Here is a 26635-nt window from a genome sequence, read left to right on the forward strand (position 1 = left end):
TGGGAAGCAATAATGTTTTAAGTTATTTACTAAAACTGACTTTGTGTAAAAACACCGGGCTAGGCAATTAACTTCTAATCATCAGTAGGTCACGGCAATTTTCTGGTCAAAAATATCTCTGTTTTTGGTTTCTGGTGTAGTTTGAATGCTTGTAAGACAAGATCCCAGAAACTGTGTTAAGAGTGGATGTGACAGTGCTGGGACTTCTTGTAAAAGACTTTTATACTCAGAAAAGTCCCGTTTGGATGAACAAACAACAGATGAAACCAAAATCCAGTGAAAGAGAAAACAGCCCTCTGAGAGATGTCAGCCTGAACTCGTATCATGAACCTTCTGAAAATTCTTGCAACTCTTGGAACGAGGGGCTCAGCACCAGCAGAGATCCCGGGGCAGGGGAATGCTGTCCCAGCCAGCAGCCCCCTGTCCCCGAGCTCTGCAGGCAGCTCTCCCCTTCTGTATGTGACTCAGGCCAGGGGACATCCGACATACAGAAAGAGCAGCTGGCCAGACCAAGGAAAGATCCATGTTATTTGTCTGCCCTAATCACCATTTTTTCCACTTGAATTTGCACCTCCTCAGTCATTTGCAGTTGGCTGCACTACTACGCAGTGCTCACCTTGCCTCCGAGGCAGGCTCTGGGAGGCAAAGCTGTCGCACACCTTCCCCTGGGCCAGCCTCACAGGTCACGGTGTTCCCAAACGCGGAGAGATTTTGCAACATGCACTTAAACGCAGCAGTCCCAGACACGTTAGCGAAGATACTTGGAGTGGGAGAGCTGAAGGATCAATAACCCTTGAGGAGAACTGTAACAGGGACAACGACACGCTCGCTAAGAGCAGCTGCCTGGTTATAATCTTTTGTTTAGGTATTTTAATTCTGGCAATAAGAGCAGCTTCACTGGTTCAGAATATCCGTTCTCTTTTGTTCAGCCTCCAAAGAGACACAAATCAGACTGAGGAGAGAGAGGCTGCAAATGAGAAAAAAGCGTGTCCTCAGGAGCAGGTGAAGATTTTGATTGTTTTAAATTGCACCACAAGCTGAAAAATACTTGAGAACGCAGACAGATCTCAAGGGACCGGTGCTATTATTACACAAACAAATAATTGGGATCTTTAATTTCAAGCAAAAACCTAGCTCTATTAGTATAGTACCAGTGCGGTTTGCCTTTCACATACATAAGGTCCGTGTTTGTTGAAGTATGTCTGTCTTTAATGAACCCCTCATCTAAAAAGTAAAGTATGAAATGGTACAATTATTTGGTGAGATCAAAACCAAAGCTCTTCTCTGTCTTCTGATCTTGTTGTCATTTGTATGCTTCAAAAATGCTGCTATCTTATATTCCTCATATGAGAGCTATGCAGATTCTATCTAGATTGTAGGTTAATAATTGAACAGCAATTTTATCCTCTGTTCTTAAGGCAAGAAACATTTTGAGTGATTTTTCATCTTTTTAGTAGCAGCAATCAGAATCAGTGACTCATCTCTAGATGCTACTAAACTATCCTTCCCTGACAATCTCACTTTCCAAGGCTTTTCTTGAATTACTGATTAAATAGAGGAGACCACAGAATCATAGAATCACAGGATCATGGAATATCCCAAGCTGGAAGGGACCTACAAGCACCATCGAGTTCAACTCCTGGCTCCACACAGCACCACCCCAAAACTAGACCCTGTGTCTGACAGCATTGTCCAAATGCTCCTGGAACTCCGGCATCTTGGTGCCGTGCCCACTGCCCTGGGCAGCCCGTCCCAGTGCCCGACCACCTCTGGGTGCAGAACCTTTCCCTAGCCCCCAGCCTGACCCTCCCCTGTCCCAGCTCCATGCCGTTCCCTCGGGTCCTGTCGCTGTCCCCAGGGAGCAGAGCTCAGCGCCTGCCCCTCCGCTCCCCTGTGAGGGAGCTGCAGGCCGCCATGAGGCCTCCTCCCTACATACAGTTGGCTACAACATACCAGCCATGGTTTAGGTAAGTCCCGATGCAGCAACCATCTCCTGTCTTGTCTGTCTGCCTGCCCTCCCAGCACGATCCCACCGCCCTGTGCATAGCAAGGTCCCACAACCTGCTTCGTTCCGCCCCGCAGCTACGCAAGGATCCTACCCAACTGAGCCTTGGTGCGCAGTTGTAGGTTCCACCACAGAGCAAACGCTGCTAAGAAACAACCAACAGGATGAAACGAAAGCTTTGCTAAGAATGTCTTATTCATCCCACATCTTTTTAGGTTCCAGCAGTTTTAATCTCATTTAATGATCTGTTTTCCATAAGGCTTTCTCTGTTATTTGTACTGTGTATTTCAGATGGGAAATAAGCAAAAGGGACTCTCACAGGAGCAGCTGTTGTGACGAAAGAAGAAGGAACCTAAAAAGACCTTGGAGTATTTTTGAGGCTTAATTATTTCAAGCCGCAAAGTAGGTTAGCAATTAAGGCTTGAGTACCATGGGACTGACACAACACTTTTTTAAATAGCTGGTTCTCCCTGCTAAAAGTTGTGCAAGTACCAATACACCTTCATGCATGCGTGTATCTAGTCCATCTATACACGTCCACCTACCCACGAAAGCCGTTCAGCAGAGCATCCAACAGGCACTCAACTTTCTGTGCAAGCACTTGAGTCCTGAAGTGCTTGGCCAGTCACACTCTTACTTGCCGTCTTAGAGGTGGAAATTAGAGGGGACCGACATACATTAAAGGTTAACCCTGACTGTGAGACAAGCACATCCCCAGCATAACACTGCTGCCTTCAGCGGATTTACACCAGAGAAGCATCTAGCCTCCAGTGCCCATCATGTCTGAAGATTGATGTTGCAACAGCTGCTCTTCGGAGAAGACAACAGAGCTGAACTACGAGCCTGGAGCCTGAAGGAGCAACACAACCTCTAACACCCTCCTGCGCCTGTGTGGTGAGCAGTCACTGCCCACTGACTTGAAAGGATTTGCCTGGGAATGTTCTGGGTTTTAAAAAGATGCCAATTTGCCTTTTCTTCTTCATCTCTGGGGAGAAAAAAATGTAACATAAAAGATGGGTAAGAGGGTCGGAGCTGTGACAACGGCACCTTTAACGATCTATTTTCAAATCAGTTTCCAAGAGACCTTTTAAGGGAGTTCTCAAAATACGTCTGTAGTGACACCGTACTGAGCCAGCACGATGGCTGCAGTGGAGGATTTATGGGCAGAGTCCCTGCACCTTGCCTCGAGCAGGGTGCCGAGCTGCCAGCAGAGCCTGCAGCTCGGAGCAGGGAGGAAGGGCTGCGAGGCAGGGTGCTCACCGGGTGGAACTCAGCGTGTGACGCTTCCTGCCAGCACCTGCTGGAGGTCACCCACCCCGCACAGCTACAGAAATACTGAGGTATGATGAAAGTAAGTGCTGAGAGCGTGGTGGAGGGCTCTAAAACACACCAATGTAGTTTGCACGATCTGTGGCAAGTGTCACGCTGCCTCAGAAACCCAAAGAAGGGAGATAGCAGCGCGCATGCAGACACAACTTGCAGCAGTGACGTCGGGCTGAGATTCCAGCCCCGTTCAGCACTTGAAGGCCAAGGTCAGAGCTGCTCACAGAGGAACCCAGCATTTTTCAGAGGAGAATCAAAACAACCTCGCTATCTCTCTTACTGTTACAGGGAGAATTTTACTGTCATTTCAGGAGGGTTCTTTAAGGAAATGAACAGGGTCTGTTGAGCTCAAGCCGCATGCAAATATTTCTGTAGAACAGCAATTATAACTCTGCAAGGCAAGCATTTGCTGGTCAATAGTTAATTTCACCAAACAGACTCAATTTCAAAACACACCCAGGAAACCAAGGGAATTGTGGATAAGACAGAAGCCAACCCCTTCTCATAACTCCCCCAAAAAGTCTCCACCTCAGCCATACAAGGCACGTCCAACCCAGCAGAAACCGAGGGACAGCTGCCCTTTCCTCCCAGTGCCCAGAGCTTCGGACTCTTGGGACAGCCCAGAAGAAGCATAAATCATAGTTAAAGTTCACTGTAATACAAATCATAGAATATCCTGAGTTGGAAGGGACACATAAGGATCATGATTGCTCCTTTATTGGTATGGCTTCTGCAGTCCATTCCTACCTGCTCTGACAAGATTAATTAGTTAAGCAATTTACCATGCTAATGTAACACCACGCATATTGGTTATACTCCCTCCGTTTTCCTTCAGTCTGACATAACTGAATAAACACAATTTCCACCCACTTCACTCTTACATTTGACTAAATTTCCCATGCTAAAATTGCTCTCACAGTTGCAGCTGAACTACCCACCAGACTGAAATGATGAGCTACAGCATTGTTTTTCACATGGCTGTGCTTTGACGGTTGGCAAAATCTCATCATTGCATCAGCTCGTTCCTTGAACAGCATAGTTTTAACTGTTTGCAACAGGAGGCTTGGGACTTGTTCTGGGATTTAACTGCACTGCGCAGAAACAAGTCTACTAAAGCACGAGGTGCTGGATTTGCAAGCACTGGGACCCAGCTGGGCTGGCCAGTGGAAAACCCCTAACCAGGTCTCGCCTGCCCAGTCCCAGCTGCTGCTGTGCACCCCAGCCAAGCACCACGACCATCCTTCTGCGGTGAATCCCTCAAGCAGAATGCTCTTCAGACCATGTGCTGTGCCCTCTGGGGAGAGCAGCTGGTGGCTCTGCACTTTTACAGTGCTATACCTGAAAATCAGTCCGGCAAAAATGCTCGTGAGGACACCAAGCTATGAACTGAAGGTGCATTTGCACACAGATTTGTATGACTCAGAATTTTTCCCAGCCATTTCAACTAATGTCATGTCTGACATATCGTGATGTTATCAGTAGTAAATGCTGCTTTTAAAATGGTATCTTCTGTACATGATATTTTCAAACAAAATATTTAAAATAACTGGCTTCCTGTCAATGGAATTACACAGCTCATGCCTGGACAAAAATCTATGAATCACATCTGTGTGCAAGAACAGTGTTTAGCTAAGAACACAATTGTACATTTCAGGCATGAGCCTTATGTCATTTTGCACATTCCCCTCTCACTGCTGCTGGCTCCAGCCAGAGCTGCACTGAATCTTTAATGCATCGCCACCAAGCTGTGCTGATTCTGATAACAAGGCCTGCCCAGAAAGTTTAAAGCATCCCATCTTTAAAAATGCTGTGAGCAGTTTAATCTAAAAACATGCAGCTTTGTACACTGAATTTATTTCCCTTTTTCTAAATAGCCTTGAATATGTTTCTAAACTGACCATGCCTTGTTTTCATGTATAACTACTGGAGGCGGAGAGGCAAGATAGCATCTTTGAGACAGCAGAGCATAGTGCACAGCATGAACAACAGGACACGTCCGGGTAAACACATATGGGAACTTGATCTTCATTTTGATTTAAATAAGCATTAGCAGATGACAATGGGTTTTCCAAACACCCCTGGCAGGGAGAGGGCATGCAGAACCAGCACACCTCCAAGAGAAGGTCCTGTGAGCAACCACTCCTCGCAGCACCGTGTGGGGCTGGTGGAGACAGCAGTACGCAGGCAGCTTGGTTGAGGCTGCCTCCCGGCTTGGATGGGAAAAATAACTTTGAAAAGGCCAGCTGCACAAATCTATTCACAAATCTCCTGAACCATTATTATTATTTTTAACTTCACATGCCTTATTTACTGATTTGGACTGTTTATTGTTCACACATTGGGTCCTATCCGCCTCTGAAATCCTACCTCTACTGGAATAAGGCCCAGGCAAGCCCACAGCTCTTTTCCATTGTGTTTTCATTTGCACAGAAAACACTTGCCATTTGCTATGTGGGACTGCCTTTGCGCCGTCACACCAAAAAGCCACCTCAACCAACTGAACCATCCCACACCTACTGATGGGTACCGACAGAGTTCACTCTAAACCCAGACAGCTGAGGAAGCTCCTGACGCTAGCTACAACCATTGGCTTTCACCATTCAGGCATCCCTCTGAAAGAAGCAGAAAATGGAAAATTACATTAAAAAGGTGAAATGAGGCAGGTAAACTCTACCTGAGCTACAAAGCCTGGGTAAAATCCCTCAGCAGCCTTCGTATCGCACGGGTGGCAGCCACCTGCGTTTTGGGCATAGCACTGAGAGCAACACTTCTGCTTCATAGCCCCATCCCTATCCAGTGAGCTCAGGGAGCAGGTTAAATAAATCAGCTCATAAAAGGAGAAGATGAAACACTTGATTTCACCAGGCAGAGGAGGGATCTACTAAAACAGACAGGCATAAACCTATTGCATAGTTAAAGATAAGAGCTCACCTGACTACTAACACGAAGGGGACAAAAAGCGAAAAAGGAGCAATGCAAGCAGGCTTCAGCCCTGACTAGGAGCCCTGAGGTCATCAGAGCCGTAACCATATAATCCCGGTGACTACGGAGTCACCTGGAATCTCCAAGGACAAGACCTTGGTTTCTTTGGTGCACAGAGAGCCCTACTTATTTCCCAAGGAAACTGTCTGTCCTGCATAATATTTTTAAGTTAGTTGAACACACACCGTAATCTTCAGTTATCAAATCCACCTCCTCTGCCAACCAACAAAAAGAAAATGCAGCAATACAGAAAATCACAAATAAGGCGATAGTGCCGATCCATATGTTTCATCCTCAGAGAGATGCTGCCCTCTTGCCACAGGAAGTACTGGCTTAAAAATCCCCTAGGAAGCATCCTGAGTGTTATTTTGCTTGGCAAGGCACTGCGGGCTCATAGTACCACGGACTAACACTCAGCCTTTCTAGGAGGACATTAAGCCTTTCCTCTGCAACACCGAGGTTCAGTGAATTTATCAAACTCAGCAGCAGGTGATGTTCATTCCTTGGCAGAATTAATGTATTAATCTCACAGATTAATACACGTGCAGGAAAAATGGGGCGGGGGGGGGGGGGGGGGGCACACACCTTGGGGGCGAGCTGTGCACACGCAATGTGCAGCAAGAAGCATGGTGCATGTTTTGGTGGCACTGTGCATGGTGGCAGAGGGGCCAGCAGCGCTCCCCGCAGCAGAAGGGATGTGTGTGGCAGAGCACCCCCAGCCCCAGCAGAGCCAAGGAGTGCACCGAGCAGGCGGGCAGGCGGCAGCGCGAGGCGTGCACACTTGCCAGCTGCAGGGCAAGAAGTGCCAAGCCCCGGGTGCTCACGCTTCTGTGCACTTCTGCTTTCCCTGTGGGGTCCTGTCCAGAAGAACCCTGCTGTGCTGTGACTGGCAAGGATCTCTCCTCTTTGCTGTAGCTGAGCACAGGCCATGCTGCCACACCAAAAATCTCTCCCGGATGAGTTCCCACAGCACGAGCTGCTCTGGAAAAGAGCTCGCGGCAGCCTGCCGAGCACCCAGCTCGAGGTGCCAGCACCGGGCGGGCCCAGGACGCAGTCTTGGGAGCAGCAAGGCTGACTGATGCAAACCAGCCGCTTGGTCCCCAAGGTATCTCCACAAATCCCACGGCCAATCCACAAAGGCCTATCATGTCTCAAACTGAAAACAACACCTGCTTGACAGAGGCATGATACGACACTCAGCAGCGCTGGCAAGGCTGGAGGATCGCTGTGAGAGCCACAGTCAGGCACCCTGCTCACCTGTGTGCTCAGGCAAGGTGAATGCCCCTCTCCAGCCTGCCGACAGCTCTCCCTGCGGTGCAGGAGCACGGTGCACCCCACTGCCCAGGCTGGCTTTGGAAAGAAGCACGGCAGCGGCAGCCTGAGACCCCCGGGCAGAGCAGGAGCTCCCCCCTCGCCTCCCGGCTGCACCCAGGGGAGCGCAGCGTGCCCACGGCCGCATCCAGCCCACGCACGGCACAGCCCTGGCTACGCAGTGCCCGAGGGGTGGCCGCCAACCCACCAAGCACGGTTCAAGCAGCCCCCCCACCGGGCTTACATGGGCGGTGGGGCTGCGGGAGCGTGTCTGTGCCCTGGAGAAGGGCAGGTACGGGAGCGGGGCTCGCTCCATGCTCCTGCCAAGGCCTTGGACCAACGGGACAAGCCATTAAGGTACCATGGAAAGAGAACCGAGGTGGACTGGCTTAAATCAGGGTTATACAGACCTTCAAATGCGACAAGGAGCCCTCTACTTAAATACCTGATGTATACCTAATCTTTTGGAATGATTTTCCCTAGGAACGCATTCAGCAATCTTCCCTGCGTTCATATTTTCATTTTGCAATGCACTGAATGTGTTCTCTTTAAACAGAGCTGTACTGATGTCTCCACAGAGGACGTGGCAGCTGTTTTCGTTAAAAAGAGCCACCTCCTGTTTAGCAAATATGTATATATAATTTGAAGCAATGACACGACTTTTGTTTTCCCATTCTGTAACTCAGAAAATGGTGTATGGCACATTTCTTATTTACTGAAGCTGGGTAAATGTTTTAATTGTGGTATGTGTCAAGTTGTATTCAAATGTGTCTATAAAATTAAAAGAAATGTGAAGATTTTAAATTGTTCCTCCAGTAAGTCAGAACTAAATTTGTCAGAACAGACTGTATTTCAAATTAACTGACTGCTGAAGCCAAGTAAGACTTATTTGTAAACTGTGAACCGCACTGACTCGTCTTTCCCTAAGGTTCTCCAAGATTTAATAGCCAAAACATAGCACAGTCTCATGCTTCATTCTGTACTCAGGTTGGAAGAAAGCCTCCTGGGTTTTCTGTCTTTTTCAGCTCTGAGTAGGTCTCAGCTTTGAATGACCAGCCTTTGAACTGACTTGGCTGAATAAATTGGATTTTCTGTGACCACACAACTACTGTCAGGAGCTGGTTCAGCAATGCAGTGAACACCTGATGCTGACTTCTCCTGGGAATCTGGCCTCGTCCAAGACTTTAGCAACAGCTGTGCACCACCTACCATTATATTTTATTGGCCTTCTGTGAGTTGAATAGATTCTAGCAGACACAGGTTTCCTTCCACATTCTTTTGTAATGAGAAAGTAGGAATAAGGCTCCACACCTTGCCCCACTTGCAGCATGAGCTTAGCAGAATTTCTCTTACCCTGCAGCTTAAGGAAAATAAACCGCTCTATCAGCTCTGCAGCTGGAGACAGTACCTGCCACAATTCCTGTGGGAATTGGTGGAAACTTGTATTGATAATCCCATTCCCTGGTTATCACCCTGCAGAATGGCTCCGTGCATGCAGGGGCTGCAGAACCAAGCCCTCCACAGCACGTTCGGACGAGTACAGTTCCCACTGCAGGAAGGCTGCTGAGGGATGTCAGGATTCACTTCCAGGCTTGGATATTGAAAACACACAGTATTTTCCCCACTTCACTTGGCAGTGAAATTATTGCTAAGGAAACCAGTGCCACAAATTCTGCATTTTCATTTCTCTGCTGGATGAAGCATGAGTTGAAAATGGGCAGATGGCAGATGATGGAGGAATCCAGCATGGAAAAAAATGATCACAAATAGCATTTAAAGCCGAGGCAGCTGACCCGGCAGGCACACCAGGCGAGCAGGACCTGCTAGCATGGGCAGCAAAGCCGCAGGGTAGCATGACTGCCCCTGCTGCTTGTACCCGTGCTCCCTAGGGTGACAGCACCCTCCTCCTGCCCCAGGAAAGCACGGCAGCCCTGGGGACAGGAGGGGGAGAAGAAACAGCACATCCCAGCTCGGGGCACTGCCTCCTCCCACTCCCACAGCATCGCCCCTCCAGGAGGTGAGATGTGGGCAGCGGGAGCCCCACGGGGGTCCCCGGGGGTGGCACTCACCCCACTGCCTGCAGCCCCCTGCCTTACAGTGGGAACATCAGCAGTGGTGCAGCTCACTGGCACAATTGTCTTATTTTTAGGCATGTTTATGCCAAGACCAAACCTTTGCACAGATACAGCTGCAGGGGCATAGAAAGGGTTTAGCTTATTTTGTCTGGAGTGTGGTATGAACTGTATCTGCAGAATTTCTTTCACTCTACTGGCAAAGCACTTGTTTTCTGGAGAAGACTTCACAACTTATGCAACAATACGATCTCCCCATGTCCTCAAAGCAGACCATGCTCTGAGTCATCGCAGAGAGTACACATGCAAATTATAATGAAGGTTTCACATATCTATGGTCTTCCTGGCACTCTCAGCCCTGATCTCAGCCACCAGCACAGCTATGCAGAGGCATATCCCTCAGCACCCTGCAGCCCGTGGCTCACTTCTAGCCACATCTTTGTGCTCTGTGACCTTGCCTGGGCTGCCCAACGTCTATACCCGTCTGCAGCACACAGCTGTAAGCACCGGCAGGCTCCCTGCAAAGATTTCACACCTCGGAGGGGTCAAGCTCGGGGGATGAACATGCACGGCACTCAAGCTCACCCCGACTGCTCGCTCACTGGCCGGCTGCGCCAGCACCGGCAAGACCTGGGAAGCCTCGGCGTGATGCCAGCACGTTTCAGTTAGAGATGTGAGCCACAGAGAGCTGGCTCACAGAGAGCTGGCTCACAGAGAGCTGGACCCACTGCATCTGGGGGCTGAAGGCATTTCCTGGAAAATGCACAGGGCAGCTGCTCGGCAACACTGCCCCAGGAGAGCCCCACAGATCCCGTGGGAGCTGCTCCAAGTGACGCCAGGCTGAGCGGGAGGTAAAGCCACCCCACAGGGCTGCGGCCACGCGCACACGCTGAGGGGCAGTGCTGTAGGGCAGCGAGGCTCCTGTACCACCAGGCACGAGCGAAGCACGCTACCTGCTTCGCCTCTGCTGCACTCTCCCAAGCAAGCAGACAACAAAAGCAGCCAGGAGTCATTTTCTTTTAAGCCTGCCTGCAAACCAAAGCACAGATGCCAGGTCTAATTTTAGGCTGCCCAGCCTTGAGAGTGTTCTCTCGATTCTCTGTCAGGCCGGCAGCGAGATCGCCCTCCTCCCCCCGTCCCCATGCCCACCTGCCTGCAGTGCCCGGGGCCGCTCCTGGCCACGAGGGGCACCGAGGCTGCCGGGCTGAGGCTGGGGGCTGCCATGGGCAAAAAAAAAAAGGCAGCTTTTCCTCTCCAGCTGTGCCTGGCCGTGCTTTTCTTGGTCACTGCTAGATCCTGCTGCGGACTCTGGAGCAGTTGAGGAAGCAGCAGTTCTCTTTGCCAGTGGAAGATGGCATCCTCAGAGAAAGGCTTCCCGACCACAGGGGACACATAAAAGCAGAAGCAAAGCAAGTAACTCGAAAACAGCAAACCAAGCTGAAAGGGCTGAGCTCCCTGGGATTGCCTCACATTTTCTGAAGGGCAGGAGCGCAGATAGACAAAGCACACACCCAGCCCAGCTCGGGGATGCAGCATCTGCAGTACCCGCATCCTTGGGCTCCTGACCGGAGCGGCCCTGAGAACAGCACATCCAGGCACGAGGAGAAGCGGGTGCGGGGGATCTGGCAGCTCACTTCTTGACTTTGTGTCTGGGCAGGGACAAGCACAGGTTTCGCACCTCCACAACCCAAATCCCATTGATGGACTTCAAATGCAAAACTCCCAACTCCACAATCCCATGGATGGACTGCTGCAGGCACTGGGGCCGTGGATGTAATGCTGCTAATACAAGAAGAGTGCACATACAAAAAGTGTAATTTGTGTCCACAGCTATAGTGAGACCCATGCCCACAAGTGCACACATACATGGTCAACCCAAGAAAAAACGTGGATCATCTGAAAAACACTTGCATGTGGAATTTTTCCAGTTAGTGCACCTAGCTGCTGCCCAGCTGAAAGCAATTAACCTGATTGGCAGACAAATTACTTTTCTCCTCTTCCCTTTTTAGAAAGAGAAGAGGAGCTGCAGAAAGTCTGTCCAAACCCTCTCCAGCAGCATGTCAGAAATGTGCAAACCCTGATGCTGCACGTCCCAGATACCCAGGGAGGGGGAGGAGGAAAGAACCTTCGCTGGGAAGTTACTGATACAAAAACTTGTTCCTGTGCTCTGTTCTCAGCACATGAGCCAAGGTCAAAGCATTTTTTCTGCCATTTCTAACTAGCAAAGAAGCTAATGCAGCTAAAATATGTAACTCCAGTCAAACTGCCGAAGAGTCAGTGAGAAAAAAACAGAAGACCAGTAAGTATCACCTTTAGGAAAGATGACAAGGAGAAGCCTCCCTCTGAGGTCTTCCCTGGCATCAGAGAACACCAGGGGGAAGAGAAAGTGAAGCACCATGTTTGCCTTCCTTGTCCCACAAGCTGAATGTGCTCCAGTGCATCTGTAAAATGCATTTTGGGAAAGCTGCAGCCTCCCCACCAGCATTTCGAGGGATTGCTCCTGATGGCGCTTATTCCAGGAAAAGCAGGGGGACTGCGGTCTGGCAGCACAGACTGGGGACTTGTATCTGTTTGTATCTTGTATCTGTGTGCTGCTCTCTGCTTTCTATGGAACAGAAAAGCCTCCGAGACCTGCACAGAGCCACGCAGCTCACCCACGTGGCCACCCGAGCCGCCTGCAGCAAGATAGCCTCCAGTTGCCGTCCCAGTGGGACGAGTGCCTGCTGCCCATGGAAAGGGCATTAGCTATAAATACCTGTAGAGCTGGGCTTTATTTTTAAGCTGATTTCTACTACTGTAAAACCACATAATATGTGGTCTGTGTCCAGTCTACACTGCTTCTTCGGATGTGTCAGCATCTGACTTTGTTCTCAGCATTTAAAAAGCCCTCCCAGATGGAGAGCTCAGCAGTTCCAAGCCACAGAGGAGCACGGGTGACCTTGCTCTTTCTGGCTTCTGCTCAAATTGCATGAAACAAAAAAAAAAGGCAGAGGCGGGAGCCGAGCACACCCTGGCCTGGAGCGTGGCCATGGGGCAGTCCCCAGGCAAGACGCTGCTGCCCGCAGCCCCTCGCCTGGCACAGGCTGTCCAGCCCCAGGAGCTGGATGGGGTCAGATCCTCCCGAGGACTCGGTCTGCTAAAGTAAATGGCACTATTTACAGAGCCTAAAGTCCAGTCCACAAGTACATCTCTGCCGGGCAGTTTCTTCAACAACAGACCTGGAAAAACAAACCCCGATCCCCCCAGCCCCGGGAACCCAAACCTGGCAGTGCCAGGACAGGCAGCCATTCATACACCTTGGGGGATTTTTGCTAAAGCCACTGGCCCACTAAGAATCTCCTTGCCCACCCTGTTGATTGAGGAGGAATAATGCCTATTTTGCATGGTTGCCTGGAAGCTAAACGAGATGCTGCTCACAAGTGCTTTGGAAGAAAAGTGCCTTAGGAGCACAAAGTAGCACAAGAACACCGGTAGTATCTTTATTACTGTTAGAATGTGTACTGAACTTCGCTTATGAATCCTTGTGAAGAGGAACCAGGGTGGCATTCATTATTTTTAAAGCAGAGTGAAACACAAAGAGACATTGCAAGAGCTGCCGGCGCTGCCTGCTGCGCATGCCTCATGCAGGCCAGGGAGGCAGCTCCGAGGAGGAGGCTCGCGGTGCTGGGGGGCTCTCCGTGTGGGATTTTCTCCTCGTCTTTGCCCCACACCCTGAGGCTGGGAGGGGCGAGGCTGCAGCAGGCGAGGAGCAGAGCAGGCGCAGCCGCATCGGTGGCAATGGACGAGCCAGCAGCAGGTGCTGCGAGAGGGATATGTATGAGGAACCTCCGTCAGAAGTCTTTGCCATGACAACTGGGTCAGTTTCTTTTATTTTAATGAGCTTACTCATAGCACTGTTATTGTTAAAAAGTAAAGGCCATTCCGGCCCAGACGGTGTGCTGTGACTACCGATACCAAGGCCAACAGCCCTTTTGAGTTAAAACCCCGAAGTGCCCAAACCGTTTTCTTCCACCGCAGGCAAACCAAGCGAGGCTCCTCGGTGTTCCTCAGCTCTCAGAGAGCAGGGCTGAGCTGGACGGGGCCACCCAAACCAAACAGCAGGACTGCTCATTCCTGCGTATGCATCCACCGACTCGCATCACCCCACAGGCAGAGCTGCTTGGCTCCGTACGTGGGAGGCATTCCTCACCCGCTGCTCACGAACGAAGGTGTTTCATTATTCCTGGGGGGCAGTGGGCTCCACGTACCCCTCGCAGGCTGGCCCAGGGGTGCCCACCGAAGGTTCCCACCCAGCTGCCCCCACCAACCAAACTCCCTCCATCTTCTGAGTGCTGCGGCAGACTTCCTGCTCTTAATGAACCCCGCTCTGCTAGGCTGAGAGTAACTGGCTCTGTGTCTCAGCAGCAGAACAGCCTGCTGGGTCTAGCTGTCTTACACAGACACTTGAGGAAGCCTCTGGCAGTGCTGGCATGCAGCGCAACGCAGTGACACAGACTGACAGGCACTACAACTCCTGCCCCCGCCAGAGGATGACAAAAGGATAAAATCGCAGTTTACAATCATTCTTTTCCCTTTGGGTCCCCACGTACAGCATACTGAAACCTACAGATCAGTGGCAGTGGCCCTTTGCAGGTCCCCAGCACCAGCCCAGAGGTTCCTGGGGACCCAAGGGCTGACCGAAGGCTGCTGCTCTGGAGCCCCAGCACAACGCAGCACCAAGCACGGCCCCCTTGGTCTCCCCAGCCCCCTGCCCACACTGCCACCCCCACAGGGGACAGACGAGCTGAGGTTCATCTCACCTCCTTCTCCAGTGCAGATTTCTCATGGCCCTTTTGCCATAACCAGCATCCTAAAATGCCGAGCCTCACCTGAGTGATAAGCAGTGATTGTCATCTCTTCACCTTCCCTTACTGCACCAGTACAGCCCCGTACCTGTGCTCTGTAAGCCCCACGCCTGGGAACGGCCCCTCCCTTCCCAGTCCTGCTCTCTGTTCAATTTGCACTGGGCTGCAGGAAATCACAGTGATCCTTTGGTGTCACCACCCAGCAGGAGGAACAGACGAGGCTCCTGCCTCGCTCATCAGCAGGACCCCGCTGCCGACAGCAGCGCTATCAGCCATGCGGGGATCTGTCAACTTCTTCCAGGAGCTCTTTTTTCTCCGAGAAAGATGTGCACTTTCTTCTGCACAGCACAAACCTGAAGCTCACAAGACAACTTCTTTCATACACTTCAGCTTTTTTAAGCAAATACATTAACAGTTGGACAGAATTTGCTGCCCCTAGATCCCAAAGCCCTTCATAAAGGAAGCCCAGCTACTCTGAAATTGCAGCCTGTGAAATGGGTCTCTGGACTTCCAAGCTGAGGCTTCTGCCCCACTTCTCACTTAGATGGTACCTCAAAACTGAGCAATGGGGCCACTGAAAGAGCACTGTTGTCACCCCTGAGGGTGTTAAATTTACGATTTCTTTCTCACTCTGAAAAATAAATCAGCTGATCATCATATTACATTCAGCCGAACATCATCTAACCCAGCACTGCTCTCTCTGCAAAAGATCCGAACTACTAGGGACCTACAAGGACACGAATGTGCTTTTGTACATCAGATAACACTTCCTAATGTCCTCCTACTGTTCACATTCAAAGTCAAGTCCTCAATTACACTTTGTACCAACTAATTTAAGCTGTTAGCCAGAGGAAACAAGCTTCAGTGAGGACCTGTACACGTGTACTGGTGGATGATGAGGGATGTGCTGTGGCACCTCCAGCCCCATGCACACCCCAGCCGTGAGCTGGGGGCACCGCAGCCATAGGGCACCTGTGGGGCTGCAGAAGAGCAGCGGTGACAGCACACGTGCACCGTGGGGCTCTGCACAGGTTACTGGTTCCTCTAAGCCTGTGATGCTGTGAAGTGGCCAGGTAGGACCCTCCAGGCATCCCCCATCCCATGCCAGCTCTGCAGGGAGGAGGATCCGACCCGGCTGAAGCAGGCTCAGGACAGACGGTGCCAGCCATCTGCTACCAGCGCCGTGCCGCCGCATTGCTAGGCTGAGCACACTGCAGCCGGCTGCACGCTGGAGGTGCCTCTTGACCCCTGGCAGCAACAAGAAGTCAAAACACCGCAGTTCGGTTTGCAATCCAGTAAGTGTCAAAGCACGGAAAAACAGAGGCAGAGACAGGACGGAATGCCTGCAGTGGCCAGGTATTGAAAGACAACCTGCCCGTCCCTGCTTCTCAGTTGCTTCCCAGGCACAGCTGCTCCAACTCGAATGGGAGGGAGGACATCAGCCTCTCGTGCACATTGCTTCCTGGTTCTCCTGGGGACAAGAAAGTGCTGGAATGGATCTGATACTCATGCAGAAAACTTCACCTTTGCTGAATGCCTATGGAAATGGTGTGTATAAAGGGGTTCATCCAAGGTGAGAGATCGCTTCTGGCTCATGTTCGCATTCCAGCTAATGATAAAGGGAAGGTGCCCCTGCCTTCTGCGTCACGCCACGTCACCAGCTGGATGGGGCACCCAGCCACCAGAAAAAAGGGGCCTCCTCCCAGCTGACAGCAGCTGGTTGGTCTGTCTGGGATGACTCCGCCATGTTTGCTTTGTGCGGGTTTCTGGTACAAAAGTCCTCTCTGCAGAAAACATTCTTCAGGCCAGCAGCAATGCCAAGGGAAAACTTCAGAAAAGCTGAGGAGCAATGGGCGATGCTGCCTGAAGTTCCTTCTCCGTCCTGTTGTCTCAGAGCGGTGGTGCCCCCCAAAACGGAGCTGATGCCCAAGTGGTGAAGATGCTGCTTCTGCTACACCTATGCCATGGCAGAGAACTGGAATTCTACAGCTGCCTACATGTTTGTTTGTTTTTTTTTTCAGAAAAAGAAAGTTCACTTTAAATTGAAAAAAAAAAAAATGAACAAAAGGAGGAAAAGACTATGTTTCATAAGCCTTTCATGCAGCTGGGTACATCTGATGTTTCTTGCTTGGCATTGCTTTCTGGCTTATGACGCTGTGCTGTGTTTTTTTTCCATTCACAAAACACTTTTAGGACTGCAAACATCCCAAAAACATAACAGGGAAATGCAGGGGGGACACATTAAAATAGTACAGTTCTAGGTATAGTTCTCAAGGAACGTAGATCATCACTCAACACCCCAAACAATAAAACCCTCCTTTAAAACACTGAGGTGCCTGGGGAGGCTACAAGGCTTATTAGGCTACCAGCTCGCATGGCAAGATGCCTGTGCGGACAAAGGAGGGTTTGGAGGAACTGTGTGAAGGAGGGGCAGAGGCTGCCACGTGGCACGCCTGCCAGCCTGGCACAATCGCACAGATCCGTGCTCCCAAACCACCCCCAGTGCGGGGCACCCCCGGCTGCAGGCCTGGGGCAGCCTGGCTGCGTGGTCGGGCTCACAGCCCCGCACAAGTGGGAGCAGCCCCCTCGTGGGTACGAAGCTGAACATCTGGGCAAGATGGAACTCCATTTTTCTGCCTATTTCCTGCATTCAGCCGTCAGCCATACGACCACTGCATGGACCTTGGGGATCTCCCCCAGGAGCTCAGAGGAACAAGTGGCTTTTACTAGAAGTAGTAGAGTTTCCCACAGAACAGTTTTCTTTCGATAAATGCCCATTTGATTAAATTTTAAATGTTATCATCCCCAGGATGATAAAATAATAAGGTTACTGCTATTACATTCAACTTTGCAGCTACAAACCCAAGAGGAAAGTATCCATTTGAAACTGAACAGCCTGCTACGGCAGCGCAGCCGACTGTCACCAGCAAGCACACCAAGTACAAACTGAAAGCAAATCAGAGTAACAATTGCCAGTACAGAAATGGCAAATTAGCACAAACATTTGAAAATCACCAGTTAATAAAATTAGAACAATATTCAGTAATGACAATATGAATGATAGAAAAATACAAACCACAGAATTACCACTCTGTATTACAAATTATTTTTAACTCTGTGAAACAAAGCTGCTCTCATCATACCAAAACAAACTGTTCCCATATGGCCACCAAAAAAGGTCAATATTTTAGGATATTTTTTTATTTATTGCTGCAAGAAATGGCAACATTTCCCATTTTCCTTCCAGTTCAAGAGCACAGACTGAGACTCATCCATTCCCACCAAACATCGACTCCGAATTCTCATCATCTCCCATTTCCACTACATTTTTTTTTCTTTAACTATCTGATATTTGCTCTCAAAATACTGCATGTCTGTATTTTTCTTCACCTAACAGCACGTGATTCAAAGGTGCCACCCTGACACGGACATAGGGCAAAGTGTTTTTTCCTGCCTGAAACTAGGCACGGCCTTGGAGGGTCATCAGGAAGGGAGGAGACGGGAGTAGTGCATCATCTGGAGGGGCGGCAGATGGCATTCAGCGCTTTGATACAGTGTTTTTGTTTTACTTCTTGCAAGGACTGTCCCATGCCCCATCAGTCCGGAGCCAGGGCTTGAGGCAGAGACTTCCAGGAATTGCCGGCTCGGTGCCACATCCTGGGGACGTCTCAGCAGCCGTGCCGCTGGTGGCCTGGGCAGCCCGGGTGCGGCAGCTGCTGCGGGGCCGCGCTGCCACCTCCCATTCTGCAACGCCGGCTGCCCCTCCAGCAGCGTGGTGACACATCGCCACGCTCTATCTCAGGCCATGTCGAACACGACCATGCTGCTGACACCCTGTCATTGGCGAGAAAACACAGCTCTGTTTGCACAGCGCTGCCCCCGAACCAGCTCCACTGGGGCTGATCCCCGTCCCTGCTGCATGAGAACAAAATGTATGAGCAGACATGCAGCCACTCTCCAGGGGGGCTGGCTTTCAGATATGGCAGCATGCAAAGCCACAGGCTCCTATGAGTGCCACCAAACATCTCCCATAATCAGTATTATGAAATATATTGCCCTTCTAGTCTCAGCAGAAAGCACAAAGGCTCTGCCAATGTTTAACTAGCTCTCTTTGGCTGTAATGAAGTTCTTGTAACAGGAAAACCAATGGTTTACACTATAGACTAGCTACACACAGTGATGCAAAGCACAGCTAGCATGTGTTACACAGCATCCATGTAACAAAGAAATACCAGTGAATACTGTAAACAGAAGAAAAATACAAAAGCTGTACAAGTAGGAGAGGAGCTGTCATTGGCAAATCATTTACTGCTTCCTGTGCTAAAATTCTTGGTAAATACAGGATGGAGTACACAACATGCCTCTCTAACTAAAACCCATTAATGCTCTTACAACTTTTTATGTATTATTTCTTTGGTCAATTTTTCTAAATTCTTCAGCCTCTGTAGTCTATGCCAACTGCTATGTAGAGCTTGTCCTTTCATTGCATCATGCACTTAAGAGAAACTGGAAAAAAATAATCACAGTACATATCAAGAATGAGACTTTGGAACCAATTTCCAGAGGATGTAAGAGCTCAAAAATGCAAGAGATGGGGAGAAGAGGATGGGAAAGCACAGAGGAGGGAAAGCACAGAGAGAATGGAGGGAAGTCTGCCCTTGAACATTTTTGCAGTGAGTGGATGAAAAAGCAAATAGATGCTTTGTATTCCAGGAACAGACCAGCAGGTCCCACACAAATACACCACATGTGCCTGCAGACTGTGCCTTGTTCCCCAGGTGATCCTGGCGAAGGGATGGGGAAGAGCTGGCGAGTGGGTGCGTGAACAGGAGGGAGATGGAGGGCAGAGATGGATTGAGGTGGGGGGGAGAAAGAGGGAGACTACATTACGAAACTTGGTATAAAGAATGGAAATACTAAGGAAAAAACAGAACTAAAACAAATTGAGTGGGAGAAGCAAACTGGATAACAAAGAACACTGGAAACAGTTTATTTTCTTTCATGCTCTGCCACAGATGTAAGTGGCAATTTAATAGCAAAGAAAAGGGCAGTGTCAGCTCCTAGGACAGAACTGTCATAAGCTCCAGCACTGCACCCAGGCCTCTGCAGTGTCAAATACAAACGTCGATGAGGATGGGAACTACCAATGCCTTTTTCTTTCCATGGGCTCAGTCTGTGCATTAACACAAGGACTGTGATCTGTCCAGTCTGAGTGTTTTCTGGGAGGTTCTGGGCATCTTCAGAAGGAAACAGAAAGTCTCTCACTGCAGGTTGAGTCTAGCTAACTAGACGTGAAAAAGAATAATCTCATCTATCAAATGAAATGAAAACTAATTCATGGAAAAGACAAAATAAATCAACACCATCAGAAATGAAAGCAAATAAACCAGCTGGGCATGGAGCAAAACAAATGAGCTTTGGTTACACATTATAATTCTTCAAATAGCAGCTCTTGGAAGTAAGAAAACGGAGGTGTAATAGATTTGTTACCAGTACTGGGTGACCCAGCAGACGCTGCTCAGCTCTGCTGCTCTCCCCCTGATAAATTCATTGCACCTACTGTTGTTCTGCAAGAATGCAGCTTGAGCAGAGTGCCTTACATTGCAGCTACTCCAGTTACCCTGCCTCAATATGTCACTTACTTCACAACCCTAACTCAGACCATGACAGATGAGTGTCTTGTCATAACCTGGTAAAAGGCCAATTCACATTCAAATGAGTCCCTAGTTCTCTAAACAAGAAACAGCACTTGGCTGTTTGTGAACTATTGGCATTTTATTCTGTGCTTAAAATAGCCATCGTAGGTCTGTCAGTAGGGAACTTATGAAAGCAGCCTCTTAATGTTGTAACCTGTGGGAAGCTCAGCTCCAACTCCTCCTGAGCTTCAGATTGAGCCTACCCATGTTTGTCCCGCTTTCTGTTTACAAAGCTTTGAAATCCAGTGCCAATGGCACATCTGAGGCAGCAGCCCTGCCCTGCTCCAGAAACTACCAGTGACTCAGCCACGCTTCATGTGGCTCTATTTTGCACGGCAAAGTGGAACACTGGTTTGGCAACTCCAGACAAAACTTGGCTGCACCAGAACTCAGCACAGTTATAAAACCTGCGGATACACGGGCTCCAAAACAGCGGCCTGATCCCGTGGCTGCTGAAGGCAGGGAGCCCCGTCTGAGAGCTGCAGGCCTGGGTAGGCAGTGCCACCACCCTGGCCATGCGCTCAGCGCCCAAGAAGGCCTGGGTTTGGGTGGAACTCCCCCCAGGAGGTCACCAGGAGCAAATGTGAACCCACTCAGAAAATGCCTCCATCTCCCAAACTGTCCTTCTGCAGTGGGATCAAGTTTCTTAAGGGTAGAAAGCAACACGTACATCAAAATCTCTTGAGAATTATCAGTCTCAAAGTAAATTACAGACTTTCTCAGTTATGACACTTCTTGAGATGGGACAAGGAAACTCTTTGTGATCCCTTCCTCCCTTCTGCCGTAGCAATTACTGAAGGCAGCTTGGCAAGAACTTAGAAGAATTTAAGATACTTCTCAGTTGTCTCGTAGGAATGTTTTCTCCTCCTGTAAATTTGTTGTGATCTCTGCTGCAACCTAGGCCACTTAGCACTAATTTAATGCACAGTCAATCCTGATGAGTAAGCTAACAGCGATGCAAACTGTCCTGGTACATGACATGAGAACATGGATGAATGTGCTGAGAATTAAGTATGTACTAGCTGTAACCCACGGCATGCTCAAAATTTGGAAGTGATCAGGAAAAATTATGAAATCTGTTTTTTAAAAGAAAGCCTAACAAGACATCAACCTTATTACCTAATCAAAAGAGTTGAGAAAGGGGAATTTCACGTTGAAGATGGAGTGCTCTGAAGACAACACTAGTGTGCTCTGTTTGGAGACGGTGCCTCACACCTAAGCAAAAGTGTCAGAACATGATGTCCAAATTCTCAGGAAAGAGGCAAAGACCTCAGTGGCACCACAGAAGAAGAACCTGAATCCAGTCAAGAGAATTGGTAACAGAAGTGCCCGATGTGTACATCAAAAGAAGAAAAAGCAAGAATTGGAAGGTGAGTTTTTCTTATGCTTTTTCTTCTCCTTTTATCAGGAACCATCAACAAAGCTGTAGCACATCAGTGATTTTCCCAGCTGCCCGAGGTTCACTGTCCATGGGATCTGTACCAGCAGCTGTGGACTGTCTGTACGTTACAAAGCTGGCCGGAGGGATAGGCTTCAGAAACAGCATTCTTCCACGCACGGCTTGTCTTCAAAAGAAATATTTACATAATACTGCCATTCCCCTGAGCAAAAAGGTCATATTAGCAACAGGAGAAGGGAGGGTGAATCCCACTTCTGCGAAAGCTTTTGCATTCTGCCAGCAAAGAGCTGAGGGTCTGCAGCCGAAGCCTGGCAGGCAGCAGGCACAGCGCAGGCTACTGGCGGCCCGCCGAGCAGCGCGGCACAGCGCAGGGGCACGGCTCTCGGCCTGGGCTCATCTCCTGGGGTTAAGAAGCTGCCCTTGATCTTGTTATCAGAATCTTATCTCCTTCTTCAACAGGCAGACATTTTTACAGGTATTATCTGTAAGTGGTATCACGATTACATGGCTGGCCACAAGAAAGAACGCCTGGCCATTACGCCAGATGATGCATAAACACGGGGCACTTACCCACGCTGATCACAACTCAACCAGAGAATGGAATCTACAAGCTGGTGTAACTAACAAACACATGGATACAAAACAGATAGTAGCAACAGGAAATGCTGTTTAGAAAGCATTGGAAACTACACGGACAGCTAGATTTTCTGAGCCAATCGCCCCCTGAATTCATTTATCACCTTTGTTTCCATTACCACAGTAATAGTTCCCTCTTCGTATTCTTTTTAGATTAATCCAAACAGGACTAAAACACTTCCTTGCTTCTGTGTTTTAATCTTAAAATCACTTTGACCCTGTAAGCTTGAATTTATTATATCAATTCTATGTCTCATTCTCAAAGCAGGTTATTTAGTCACCTTATAGACTGCTGGTAATAATTATGCAATAGAGCACAAAGACAAATGGCTACGAGGCTGCAGTGGAACAAAAGCTTGGATTAATTTGTTAATGATACGTAAGCACCACTGGCACCACCAAGTACATTGTGTAAAAAGCTTTACATTAAATCAAGATGTGTTAATTCCTACTTTGCTTCCTATGCAATGTTTTAGTGCCTCTAAAAACAGGCAAATCCCTCCCCTTGCACAAGCCAAGGGGGCAGGCAGCAATTATGCATCTAAGCCCACACCACGCTGAGGACCAGTCCCAGAAGCAGCTGCTCAAGCCCAGTCCTGTATTCCCACCATGCCCTGTGGTCACAGGCAATTGACCATGCCAGAAAATGGTGATGAGGACTCCCAGGGAGAGAGCATCTTAGTTTGGTCACACTGGACCTGTCTGCTTCAGAGAAATGCCGGGGAGCCATCGGCCCCTGCCAGCGCCTGCTTTACAGCCTGCGTGTGCTGCAGCCCAGCCCGACACGACAGCAACACGCTGTTTTCCACTAACAGTCGCTCAGGCAATCCAGCCCTCCTCTCTCAAGCCTTTGGAGGCGAACTTGTCAGCTAAAACTCCCCAAACCATATCCCTATTACTTTATATAAAGGGCAAATATAAACAACCGCCCCCAAATATGCTAAGAAACAAAGAACATGTTCATGCTTTAGTGTCATATATGGGGGAAGGTGTCTATTTCAGAACTATCTATACCTGATACAGACTTTGCAAGTCTTCTGAGGAGACTGGGCTGCAGCTGCCACTGCCAGCATTAGGAAGATGTGGAAATCTAAAGTGTAAAACTCCTTAGGCTGGCAAAGCTGTCGTGAGTCCAACAGAAGTGCCCTTCACCTACTCCCAACAAAATGCTAAAAGACTCCATTTCATATAGCTAAGACGTAAAACTTCCTTGTGCAATGCCAAGTAGGGAAGGATTGTAACCAAACGCAGCTTTGGAAGCTAGCAGGGCTATACATGACACAGTTGACTGTCCTTCCATGAGGGAGCTTTGCTATAAAATGTCTTAGCTCCCACAACCCTCTTTCCTTACAATTGCTGCTCTCTGAGATGCTGGTAAATAAACTGCTGCCATTTGAGCTTCAGCTGCAGCAGAGACTGCTCATTGCACCGCTATTGTTGTAAATCCAAGACAAAATTGAAAGCCACAGTGAACAACGATCGATAGGCAGCACACTCTAAAGTTAGTGGAGATCTTGCTAGGATGCTACGCAAACCTGACAGAGAGTAACCTGTACGGCTTTAGCCAGACCACAAACAAGTGTTCCACTTTCCTTATAACATTTTTAAATTGCAGCCAAACACAAAGAGGGATATAAACACTGTCACTCTCTCGCTTGCAGCAGCTATGCAATGCTGTATGAGCAATGGAGTCCAAAGGACAAGGTAATGGTGTTTTAGAAACTCTTACACGAGCTCGTACTCCATTGATTTTTGCTGAAGCCTGCTGAGTTCAGGCAGGCCTGCTGGCCTCATGGGACTGCTCCAGGGGAAACGGGGACACGGACACGGCAAACTGAGCTGCGCTGCCGGGAAGAGGTGGGTACGGTATTTCCCACAGGAATAAGGGAGACAGCACTTATCTCTACAGCAAGACCCAGGCAAAATGTACCTGCTACCCAGATCCAACCCACATGATTGCCCGTTGAGCAGCACATAAGCCCAGTCCTGTTTTCCTTAATACAATATTCCTTACCCATGCATAGTGCTGCTGTATGGGCTTCACAGGCAAATAAAACTTCCCAACTCAGTCTGCTGCTCTCTAAAACCTGCATCATCAATCGATAGTGTTTGGATAGCAAAACTTTTTCAACTCTACTCATTGCTGATAACTTTGTACTGGTTTGAGCAGAGATTTATCCAGACCCAACAGCAACACACACAGGGCACACACAGCTCCTGTCGCTGATACGGCATTCACAGCTGGACCCATTTTGACCTTTCCTTGCTTTTATCCATTTTTTTCCCCGAGCCATTTCTACACAAAATACCCATTATTGTGTAGCTGATAAATACTGCACTGTCCAAATAAAAACACGAGCATTTCGGAGCAGCAAAACAAGCCCAGAAGCAAAAGTGTGATGTGTTTGTCCTGTGCTAATTTAAAGGGAAAATCTAGTTGTCCGTTTTAATCTTTGATCCCACTACACAGCGAGCAGGCAAGTATGAAACTCCAAAGATACAAATCCAAACTGAGGCCATACCAACCACCTGTGGCTGGGGTACATCTGAGCCAGTAGCTCATTGTTTCTGGTTTTTGTTTTGTTTTCTTTTTAAAAATTCAAGAAGAAATCCTTTCGCAGTCCTTTTCTCACTCCCGGTTTCTGCCAGCTGCAGTGATTCTCTCAAACAGTAAAACGCTCTGCTGCAGTGAAGGGTGGCAACGCACGCCCGCTCTTTCGGGTTGCACGTACCTATTTCCCAGAGACCGCTGATCTGATTGCTGAGGCTAATCCACCACGGAAAACTACTTCTGCACGAGCCCTTCTCCTCACACGCCTAAGCGGCTCCTCCTTTTCCGTGCTGCTCTACCTAAACCGCATCTTCTGCCAGTGCCCGGCGCGGAGCAGCGAGGCGCATGCCGCGTTTCTGCAGCCCGCTCGCCGCCCGCTCGGCTCGGGGCGAAGCCGGAGCCGCTCCGGGGCTCGCCCGGCGCTCGGCGGCGCCGCGCTCCCCGCTCCTCGGCGGCGGCGGCGGGCGCGGCGGGGCCGGGTGGCGGGGAGCGCGCTGCGGGGCGGTGCGGGGCTGCCCGCCGGTACTCACCGCGCGTCGCCGTAGCCGCCGTAGCCCTCGGCCCAGGGCCCCAGCTCGCTCTTGATGCAGGCGGCGGGGGCGGCGTAGGGCGGCCGCCCCAGCGGGTACCAGGCGTCGGCGGGGAAGTCGGCGGGCTCGGCGGGCGGCCCGCGGCCGCAGGCGAAGGGCCCGGCGGGCGGCTCGGAGCACGGCCCGTACAGCTGCCCCTCGTCGGCGAAGAAGGACGGCCAGGGCGGCGCGGGGCCCGGCGGGGCCAGCTCGGCGCCGAAGCGGCACGGCGCGCCCCAGGCGGCGCCCGGCGCGGGCTCCGGGGGGCTCTCCAGCTTGATGCGGGCGGGCGGCGGCGGCGGCAGCGCGAAGCAGTCGCGGCCCGGCAGCGCCGGCGGCTCCTCGGGCGCCGGGGAGCCGCGGTACAGGGCCAGCCCGGCGGGCACGTCGACGGCCAAGCCGGGCTCGCCGCCGCCGCCCTTGAAGGCGGCCGGGGCGGGCGGCGGCTCCGGAGGGTCTTTGGCGGCGGGGCGCGGGGCGCGGGGCGGCCCCCCGGGCAGGGCGAACATGCAGTCCTCGCGGGGCAGCAGCTCGCCGGGCGCCTCCAGCGCCTCCACGGCCAGGCCCATGGAGGCGGACACGGCTTTGCAGAGCTCCTTGGCGCTGTCGCCCAGAAAGTCCTCCTTGGGCGCCGGCTCGGCGCGGCCGGCCGCCGGCTCGGCCTCGGGCGGCAGCAGCGGCGGCAGCGCGCCCGCCTCGCCCAGCAGCTCCTTCAGGTCGCCGGCGCACGGGAAGGGCGAGCCCATGGCCGGGCGGGCGGCCGGCAGCGCCTTGGCGGCCCCGCGGGGCTCCGGCAGCGGCATGAAGGCGGGCGAGACGGCCGGCGGCGGCCGGGGGCTCGGCGGGCCGGCGGCGCACGCCGGTGCCTGGTGGCTGGTGCCCGGCTCTTCCCGTGGCGCGGCGGCGCCCGGCGCCTGGAACGCCTCGCAGACGCTCTGGAAGAAGCTCTGGAAAGCCCCGCGGAAGGTCCGGCCCGCCGGCCGCGGGTACACGCGCCCGATCCCCAGCTGCACCTCCATGCCCGCGGCGCTCCGGGCGGCGGCGAGGCGGGGGGGGACGACGGCGACCCCGAGCCCGAGCCCGAGCCCTAGCCCGAGCCCGACCCCGAGCGGCGGCCCCCGGGCGGCCAGCCGCGGCCCCGGCTAGCGGCGGCTCTGCCCCGCCGCTGCCATCCCCGGCGGAGCGGCGGGCGCGGGGCTGGGAGCGCGGCGGGCGGGATGCTCGGCGCCCGCAACAGGCGGCGAAAG

The 26635-nt window shown here is 51.0% G+C and overlaps 1 protein-coding gene across 2 annotated transcripts in view; it reads right to left on the bottom strand.

Moving 5' to 3' along the window:
* Positions 1 to 26426, bottom strand: part of AR (androgen receptor) — a 60219-nt gene extending 33793 nt beyond the window's left edge. For both annotated transcript variants that reach the window (XR_014618800.1, XM_084294057.1), the window contains exon 1: positions 25350 to 26426. Coding sequence is in view for 1 of the 2 variants with exons in the window: in XM_084294057.1 (XP_084150183.1) it covers positions 25350 to 26407 (1058 nt within the window). In the remaining variant the exon portion in view is untranslated. The remainder of the gene's footprint in view (positions 1 to 25349) is intronic.
* Between the last annotated feature and the right edge of the window lie 209 nt (positions 26427 to 26635).

Source organism: Netta rufina (genome assembly GCF_964035555.1).
Source record: "Netta rufina genome assembly, chromosome: 12".
In the NCBI taxonomy this organism is placed as follows: Eukaryota; Metazoa; Chordata; class Aves; order Anseriformes; family Anatidae; genus Netta; species Netta rufina.